Genomic DNA, 10223 nt, shown 5'->3' with positions numbered 1-10223 from the left:
AAATAGCGCGGAAGAGCTTTTGAAACTTCCATTTCTGTGTGCTGGGTCCTGCTTGTAAAGGGGCAATGAACCGTGGAGGGTTGCAATCGGTTCACATATATATATATATATATATATATATATATATATATATATATATATATATATATATATACACACACACACACACTATATATGTATAATATGTGTGTGTGTGTAGTGAAGGTATGGTAATACAAAATATCAAAAATCTTTGAGCCCTTCAGTTTTAATGACTTACCAAAAAAGTTTCCTTAGGGACAGTCACAGTTGCACTCTCATTTTTCTTCTGCAGAAGGATTCGATACTTAACTCCTGCTCATTTATATTCATCAAAAATACCTCTATTGTTTTAAAAACATGGTTGTAAAACAAATATTAATTGAACCCTATTGAATAATTGTTTGGCTGGAAATGTGGCACTGAAACATTTTTATTATTGTTCACATTGGATTGTCAGAAACAATGCTATGAACCGAATCATTCTGAAAAATACTACTTTCCATTGTGAATATAACTTGAGTAAAATATGTTGTGCAATATGAAATAACACTGTACAAAAATATGTGTTTACACTGGGGAAAACACAATTAAACAATACAACCCATTTTATAGTTTCTATTTTATACCACAGGTGAATGGAATATTAAAGTGCTCAAATATGCCTCTGTTACTTTAAAATGTAGATTTGTTGTATTCTTTATTAGAATCGGTAATTTCAAACAGTTATTCTTAGGTACAATCAGTCCTTAGAGCTGTTTTCAGCTGTTCCCATAATGTTTGTATCGCTGAGTCTGTGGTCTCCACTTTCAGATGCAGACCTGGCTCTAGAAGATTGGCTGAATGCCTCTAAGAAGTAGCAGATACCAGGAATATCACTGGGGAAGTTTGATGGGAGGTCCTGTCTTGTTCTCGGTGTAAAAACAAATCCTGGGTGGTCTTTTAAAAGCCTGAAAATAAAATTGAGGCACATTACTTGTGGTTGCTATAAATATTTACCATGGTATATTTACACAGGAACGTAACTTCAATTTAATTAATTTATTTTTTATATACCAAACTGACTATAGTGTGGTAATGTAAACATATCCATTTGGACTGATAACACTATGTGACACAATTTTTGTTCCTGGGTAGTAAGTGTTATTTCCTAATTGCTTATGCCTCAAAAGTACAGAAAATGGCTATTATTCCCCACAAACTTTGCTTTTGTGACCAGGACAGTGATATTTCAAAATATCGCTATTTCCAATGGGAAAACGGGCAAATGTGTGTCCTGTAAATTTACAGTATAATCGTCAATCTTAAAAAATCTAAATCTTTTGTAGTCATTTTTGTATTACTCTAGTATAAATACATGTTAATTTGGATTCATATGTTTTTTTCTGACTTTATGTGAACGAAAAGACACACATTTACCCGTTTTACCATTGGAAATAGTGATATTTTGAAATATCACTGTCCTGGTCACAAAAGCAAAGTTTGTGGGGAATAATAGCCATGTTCTATACTTTTGAGGCATAAGCAATTAGGAAATAACACTTACTACCCAGGAACAAAAAAAAAAAAAAATTGTTACACGGTGTAATCGTCCACCATCTACATTCTTTAACACTACTTCATAGAAACCAAAACAACCAACTTCTAAAAAAAAAAAAAAAGCACTTTGATTGATGTTAGCTGTTAGTACAATGTACAAGCTGTACAATATGTACAAACGTATTTGTTGTAAACTAGAATGCAGATGGAGATCTACTGGACTCCAGGTACACTGTCTCAATTGGAAATATAGTGTTTCTAAATATAGGGCTGCACTGTCTCAAGCTAGATCAGTTTACTTATCAAATCTTATTGATAAAAATAGGAATAACCCAGATTTCTCTTTCAATCGATAGCAAAATTAACAAATCCGCAATCGGAATGTGTCACACAGAATACTCTCTCAGTAAGATGTGAACTTATGAATCACTTCAACAAAAAAGTGGATGATATTAGAAATGAGATGAGTAACTCCGTATTAAATCAAGCCTTGTCTACAAACAAAATTACTGATACTGAACCTAAACAAATCCTCGATTATTTTTCCTTGACGTCTGAACTAGAGTTGGATTCCTTATTTAGAAAAATGAAACCCACAACTTGCACATTAGATCCTATTCCTACTTTACTTCCTACTATAATATCAGTTTTAAACATTATCAACAGTTTGCTTTTATGAAGTATTGTGTCAGGCTTGTTTAAGACTGCAGTAGTAAAATCCCTTCTTAAAAAGCCCACCCTTGATCCTACTGCTCCTAATAACTACAGATCTATTTCCAATCTCCCTTTTCTGTCCAAAGTGTTAGAAAGACTAGTGGCTGGCCAACTCAATATATATTTCTTGATGCACAGAAAATTTCTGAGAAATTTTAGTCTGGTTTCAAGCCTGAGACAGCACTAATTCGAGAAGTAAGTGATGTTCTGCTGTTTTACTTGATTTTAAGTGCAGCTTTTGACACCACTGATCACTCTGTTTTAATTGATTGTCAGGTACTGCCTTATCATCGTTCTGGTCTTATTTCTCAAAAAGGTTTCAGTTTATAAAAATTGAAGAGGAGACCTCATTTTTTATCAAAGGTTACTTATGGGGTCCCTCAGGGTTCAATTCTTGGCCCAATTTTATTTTCTCTTTATATGTTACTCTTGGGTGACATTATTTGTAGACATGGAGTTAATTTCCACTGTTATGCTCATGATACTCAGCTTTACTGGTCCCTCAAACAGAGTTATGTATCTGCTACAAATATTTTGAACTCCTGCCTTGCTGACATCAATAACTGGATGTTTAATAACTTTTTAATGTTAAATTCAGAAAAAAAAAACATTTGTGATGATACTGGGACCTCAGACAAAAACAAAAATACACATTTGTTTGATGTTTTATTTAATGGATTCTACAGATTTTAGAGCAAAAGTTAAAAAAAAAAATATATATATATATATATATATTGCAAGACTGAGAGGTATTGTCTCCAGGCAGGATGCAAAGAGATTAATGCATGTTTTCATATCCTTTAGGACTTATTACTATAATGGTCTTTTCACTGGGACTAGCCAGAACATTATTTCTCGCCTCCAACTTGTACAAAATGTCTCTGCCAGAATTTTAACTCGGATCAAGAGACAAGAGCATATCACCCCGTGATGGCACCCCTGTCTGTGTCTATTATTCAGAAAAAAAATAAAAACTCAGGTGGTAGATCTTTTAATTATATCAGCAAAATTACAGAACAACTTGCCTATCACAATCAGAGAATATAGCTTTATAATATAGCTTAAATATCCTAATTTTGTTTACCTTTTTTATATATTTCACTGTTTTGTTTTTATTCTGGTTTTTTTGTTTGTTTATTGTTGTTTTTGTAATATGTTGTTTTTATCCTTGTAAAGCGCTTTGTGAACAGCACTATATAAAATTGATTGATTGATTGATTACATTATGTATTGTACAGTACCTGTATGTTGTTGGACTAACATTGATTTTTCTTGGAACACTGCAAGACTCAAATTTATTGGCCAGTGTTACGTTGTTTCCAAAGAGACAGTATCGAGGCATTTTAACACCGACAACTCCAGCAAGAATGGAGCCAGAATGAAGACCTATTCGCATCTGAAAACAAAGCACATTACTTCATAAACAAATTCTTACCACATAATAAAGAAGAAAGTTGTTCTCCAACTAACCATGCCACATTCTTTGGGGTTTCCACTTCATATTCTTCATAAATTGAGCTCTCAGATCTGCTGACCCGTATATGCTCCTACACAATATCTAGAAACTGATTAACTCAGCAGAGTTACAATGTGACACATCAAAGATTTGACTTATGAGAAAAGAGGAAGCAAACAAGCATGGCAAAAAACATAGGCCTTCTAACAAGAAGGCAGCCAGTTGCAGCAACACACATTAGGATACAAATCTAAATATTCTAGTAACATAACTTTGAACACTTCAGAATAATACATTTACAGTAATTAGGCTGCCTAAACTTATAACTTGCAATAAGAAATAAATAAAAAACTGAAACCATGATAAATATAATTGCAATTAGGTTATGCTAGCTAAACAGCTTTAATTATCATTATCAGTTTGTTATTTGTTTACTATTTGGTACTATGAAGATAGCAGCACCTTAGTTACATATAATTGTACACTGTTAAAATAAATATAACACAAGCTAGAGTGACATTATGAATACACATTATAAAAAGCTTAATGGTATTTCAACAAGACTTTTAAAATATAGTGGTACATTGTCCTTATGGCTTACTACAGTTTTTGTCAACTGTAATGCTGTTGATATTTTACTTTCAATTATGTACCACATCTATCTGTTTGCACAGCTCCTCTTAACTTTTCAACTTACCCCTACAGTGCATTTATTTCTTTGAAAAATAGATTATCAGGAGTGTACTGCTAGCATGATTATTGTTTAATGGTGCTTGTACTCACCTTGATACTCTCTCCTTCAGGGGTCATTACTTCACTGGATAGCTCCATCATTTTCAAAGCCATAAGCGCAATCTGAACAGCATGAGTCTGGCTCTCCTTGTGTAAGCCACCAGCCACACAATATGCATCCCCAATTGTCTCCACCTGAAATAAATACTGTTTTAGCTGCAAATGGCATGTAAATTAAGTCCAGCCCAGCTTGATTGATTATCAACACATTTACATTCCAGGTTTCCAATCAGTAGTATTCTGAGATATACATTTTTGTCCTCCTTCCCAGAAAAAGAAAAACAGAGTTGAACTTGAAAATAACAACATAAAATTTAAAAATCATGCCCTTTATTTGATTGTTAAAGTTATTCACTAACGCAAATATTATTCTTGTACGAAATCATGGGAAACACAATAAACAAAAAATGCACAGGATAAATTGCATTATTTTGTTCTGAAAAAATTCATCTTCTTAACCTACAATAAGTATGCTTTCTCTTGTCCCATATGGAAAATATGTTTAGGCCAACGTTGCATATTAATTGTGTGATATTATAATGATAATATGGGACAATTTACTAATGCTATATATATATATATATATATATATGTGTGTGTGTGTGTGTGTGTGTGTGTGTGTGTGTACTTTTCTTCTGTTACATGAATGAATTAGTGCCCACCCCTTGACTTTCATAGCATATTCTCTACTTATTGCTACTGTGCATTACATATTGTTGCACATTGTGATTGTCCTGACATTTTTTCTCCTGGGTTATTGTCAGCTGGAATAATGTTACTAAAGTCATTTTACTCCCCTCCACTTGAGAATGTCTGCATGCACAAAATACTTTAGTAACAGTACGTAATGTCAAATATAAGTACATTCACTAAATTCACCCCCACATTTGAAAAAGCAAACCTTCTTGACTCAAAGTTGTTAAACTGAGAAAGATATGTGCTAAGACCAATGTTACCACACCTTGTAGATATCCAGCTCTCCACAATAGTAGTCAAAGTGAGTGTAAAGCTCATTCAGCATCGTGATAACCTGCATGGGTGTACACTTGGCACAGATGGCAGTGAAGCCTACTATGTCAGAGAAAAGCATTGTGACATTGTCAAACTTCTTGGCTTGAACGTGTTCCCCCTGCCATAGCTGCTGGGCAACCACACCGGGGAATATCGTGAATAAAAGATCGACTGTCTTTTTCTTCTCCTCTTCCAGGGCCTGGTGGGCTTGTTCTAGAGCTGCCTTAGCTTTTCCCAACCTTTTCTTCAACCCATCCTGTGCCTTGGCTTGTTCACCCACCAAAACCACATCCCTAAGTGCATTGTGGATCGGTATGTCTGAGAGATACAATCCTCGACCAGTCAGCTCTTCTAGTTTGTCAACACGAGGGGATCCCAGGAACAAAATGGACTCAGAAATGTAGATCATCTGACCCTTCAGATCCATGAGCTTGAGAAGGGGAAGGGAAAAAAGAGAGTATGTATAATTAACAACGAATACTGTTTTGATTTCATATAGTACATCATTCAGATGATTGTATAATTATGTAAAATTTTATTTGCAGGAAGAAAACACTGCAGTCAACATTAGTAAACAGGCAAATGATAGAAATGATACAAAATCACCAATCACATTTTTGCATGTTATCTCCTATTTTGTAATTCATGTCAGGTTTACGATACAACCTAGTAATTTAAAATAATTAGATTAAATGTTTTGTGGTTTTTGTACTGTCCGCTTTTCCAAGTTTCTTTTGCATACCTTTTTAGTAACCAACCTAAAAAAAATCGTATAAGTCTAACCCACAAATGTTTTGGTATACATTTTATAAGTTCAAAAAGTCTTATCCAACATTAAACAAAATTAATTCAAATATATGAAGTAAAGCTGCTGTGGCGATTTCCACATCATTCACTGCATGTCTAAATACCTGAGGAGTACTGTCAGTGTTATTGTTTCCTTGCTTTATCCTTAAAATGAATTGTGTGTTTAACATGGTCAGGATCCCTTGGAAGGTACTTCTAATTCCTGGGGACACAATGACAAAATATTCCTCAAAAGTAGGCCTCCTTTGAACATCTTTTCGATTCAAGCGCCTCCTCAGACCGTCTCCAATTTGAAGTAAAGTCATGTCCTGATCAAACAAGACATGAAACGGAAAAGTCTGGCAAAACAGAGACATGGGGATTTCAACTGAAGAGACTGTCTTTAATGGACTAGGAGCAAAGACCTTGGTGCTCTTAACCAAAACAGAATACAGCAAATAGGGCTGTTGGTAAAACTCATGGAGGCGTTCTTTGAAGCATGCTTGATCCAAAGACACTTCAACGTCAGTCTGGTACAGTATACAGGCTGCTGCCTTAAGGATACCTGAGAAGAATAACCCTGTTGTTTTATTAGGATGGAAGTAGTACACAGTTAGAAGTCCTGGGTCTTTCTCCAAACAAAGTATTGAGGCTTCTTTTTCATTACAGTCTGCATTTTGTGAAGTACCTGCACTTTGTTTAAGCAGGACGTTGAAACTGATTAAGAAGTCATTGAGAGTTCCCCCGACAACATGTAAAATGTGATGATCTTCCTCGTAGCATATTTTAAACAGTTCTTCACCAAGTAAAAGTTTGATAGCATCCATTGGTATTCCTGAAATTGATTTGAAGGAAGAAATACATTGTTTAAAAAAATAATTAAATAGCATGATATAGTTTAAAAAATCTGAAGAATAATCCAGTACTTTACCTGATTTTACAGAGTAAGTGTTTATTACTTCTATGAATGTCTCTGTATTCGCAAGGTTCCTGCAAGCATCCTGACAAACATCTACATAAACAGTACCAGGACTGCAGAAAAAAAGGTAATACAATGTTTATTATTCTATAGCAGTTTTCATAGTTTTAAATAGCTTATTTGATATTTAAGCTGAATTCCAAATATTAGTGATTTTCTGTTGAAAAAACAAAGGTCCTAAGTTGATCACAATATTCTTCACTACCATGTTGAATTATTCATGTTACACGCACACACACATACATATACGCTATATATATATATATATATATATATATATATATATATATATATATATATATATATATATATATATATATATATATATAAAGTTAATACTCAGAGTCATATTTTGCCATGGTAATGTTAAAATTTTATTTCCCACCATTACAATAATGAAAAACTTTATTGTTTATTTCAATTAAAGTAGGTGAGAATTTAAATAAGGGCATAAATTAATCAGTCTTACCATGTTGCTTCGAAGTTTTTATGCTGTCTAAGTACTCTTTGAAAGGCAATATGCAACCTCTGAAAACTGGAAAAAAACTTTTTGTTAAATATTAAAGGCTTTACGAACACCACACACAAAACCACACACACACACACACACACACACACACACACACACACACACACACACACATATATATATATATATATATATATATATATATATATATATATATATATATATATAGGTATATATATACATATAGATGTCTATCTAAGTTCATTGGTAAAATTTTAGTTATTACGGTTTTTTTTTTTTTTTTAATCAATTTTGTTCATTTCCAATCGAGGAAAGTAACAGTACCACATAATTTTAAGACATTATCAATTCTGCTTTGATAATATATAATAAACTATTTTGATAAAAAATATTTCTTTTCTAAAGAGTGCATAAACAAACAGTTAACGGCGAAGCTAAATGTTACATAATGCTGTGGATAATAACAAGCAGAGCCACATAGAAATATATTCAATGATGATGATGATTTTGGGGCAGAAATGCAATGAGGATATTATTAATCATAATTACAAGACAGCATCATGTTACTGCGGTTATATTTACCTCTGGACACACTAATTTGCGAATGCTTTCTCCAAGTGTATGCAGATTAACTTTGCTCGGGCTTGTTTTGCGCTGTGGTCGTATCCCAGGCACTGTTCCACACACCTCTTTCGAAATTGGTAATGTGACATCTAGTTGATTTATAGCAGTAGATTCATCAAAATCACCAGGGTCCTCATTTCCCACCAGCATGGAGAATGGACAGTCTCCGGTAATTTTGAGTTCTTTGAGTTTAGCACAAAACATGCTGATCGCAATCTGTGTCCAATTCCCTTGTATATACTGCAGACTATATATTATTTTTTTAAAACGTAAATGTCCTTTTTTCTTTCAAACGCAATTCATTGTCCCATATATGGCAAATACAATTCCCAAACGAAAGCATTTCCTATCAAGTAAACCCAAAATGTTGCATTACTCTCTTATGTAACATTCTCTCTACTTCCAGTGAGCAAAAATCGCTGAAGCATCCAAATACACATATTCATAGTAAGTTGACAGAGGTAAGTGATCGCCGAAGCCACAAGCCAATGAAAGACGACACAGGACCTAACAGGACAAATCAAGAGTACTCTAGGTGGAGCTTCCCATGTAAGGGAAGAAGAAGAGCTAACTGAAACTGATCGAAAATATGAAGTGCAGTGAATGATGAGGCTTTTGGCAGATGAGTACTAAGCAGGTTTAAATTGCGCAGACAACAACAGAAGACACGATCCTTGTAGCAAAATAGGACTTCTCTGTATGCGATTTGGTAAAGTGCAGGTAACATTTCAATTGTAACTCAATGTTTTATTATTATTATTATTATTATTATTTATTATTATTATTATTATTATTGTTGTTGTTGTTGTTGTTGTTGTTGTTGTTGTTTATTTCATGCTAAAAATAAATAAATTGTAACTCAATGTGCTGACTTACCGCAAACGACAATGAAACCTTTACATTTTACTGCGGTCAAGCTATATCGGTCAGTTTCGAAATGCAGGTCAAGCTAGTATCAGACAATTACCTCGCAATCACAAATCAGACGCTTAACTTGTATAGTTTCCCTGTTTCAGGCAGTGAAATTCTTCACTCCGAGAGACACTGGAATAAAACGCGCGATGAAATACACTTTCATACATTAAAAAAAAAAAAAAAAAAAAAAAACGAAAAAAGTAAAAGTTGAACTTCTGAAAGAACTTTCTTAAAGACTCTTCTGTAAAACGACGAATGATGCTGCTTACTAAAAACACACACACATACTGTGTGTGTGTGTGTATATATAGATATATATATATATATATATATATATATATATATATATATATATATATATATATATAGTATTATATATATACAGATGTAAAGAGAAAGAAGACTGTTCGACTACTTCCTGAAAAAGGGGTTTTTACAGGACTTCATTTAATAAAAAATTAGTAAATTTTTAAACACACACGTAACAAAATGTAAAATAAAAAATTTTTACAAGAGAAGAATAGTTGGATATCAACCTATATGCATGGGTTATTTTACAAAACAAACAATACACACACATGCACACACACACACACAAATATATATATATATATATATATATATATATATATATATATATATATATATATATATATATATATATATTAAAAAAGGGAGGCAGCCCATTGCAGCAAGATCTCATTCAGGTTTTATTGAGGTGGTCAGCATACAACAACACAGCCCACATCAACGTGCAAGCTGCCCCTTTATACCCCAAAACCCAGCAAAAACATAGAACATTTAGACATAACAAGACACGTTATTGAACAACATTCACAAGCACACTGGGACCACGACTCAATCACGTTCCCCCGCCCCCGCCCCCGCCCCACAGGTGC

At 33.5% G+C, this 10223-nt stretch overlaps 1 protein-coding gene across 1 annotated transcript; it reads right to left on the bottom strand.

The window, feature by feature from the left end:
- Positions 1–408: 408 nt before the first annotated feature.
- On the bottom strand, positions 409–8880 carry LOC121326435 (guanylate cyclase soluble subunit alpha-1-like). The gene is made up of 8 exons (XM_041269702.1): positions 8353–8880; positions 7765–7823; positions 7248–7348; positions 6442–7151; positions 5481–5960; positions 4511–4654; positions 3513–3667; positions 409–968 (listed from the first exon to the last, which is right to left on the bottom strand). Exons 1-8 carry the CDS (start codon positions 8611–8613, stop codon positions 761–763), a joined length of 2118 nt encoding a protein of 705 aa, XP_041125636.1. The 5' UTR covers positions 8614–8880; the 3' UTR covers positions 409–760.
- Between the last annotated feature and the right edge of the window lie 1343 nt (positions 8881–10223).

Source organism: Polyodon spathula, chromosome 2, assembly GCF_017654505.1.
Source record: "Polyodon spathula isolate WHYD16114869_AA chromosome 2, ASM1765450v1, whole genome shotgun sequence".
NCBI classification, from domain to species: Eukaryota; Metazoa; Chordata; class Actinopteri; order Acipenseriformes; family Polyodontidae; genus Polyodon; species Polyodon spathula.
The sequence above is the reverse complement of the archived record's forward strand: the minus strand, read 5'-3'. Positions and strand labels throughout refer to the sequence as shown.

Bases quoted from the DNA above. Each gene is read 5' to 3' on its own strand.
- LOC121326435 (XM_041269702.1), bottom strand. From the start codon at position 8,613: ATGTTTTGTGCTAAACTCAAAGAACTCAAAATTACCGGAGACTGTCCA. The intron at 7,824-8,352 runs GTAACATGATGC...TCCAGTTTTCAG, and splicing joins CAGAGGTAAATATAACCGCA to AGGTTGCATATTGCCTTTCA. The intron at 4,655-5,480 runs GTGTGGTAACAT...TATTTATTTCAG, and splicing joins GAGAGCTGGATATCTACAAG to GTGGAGACAATTGGGGATGC.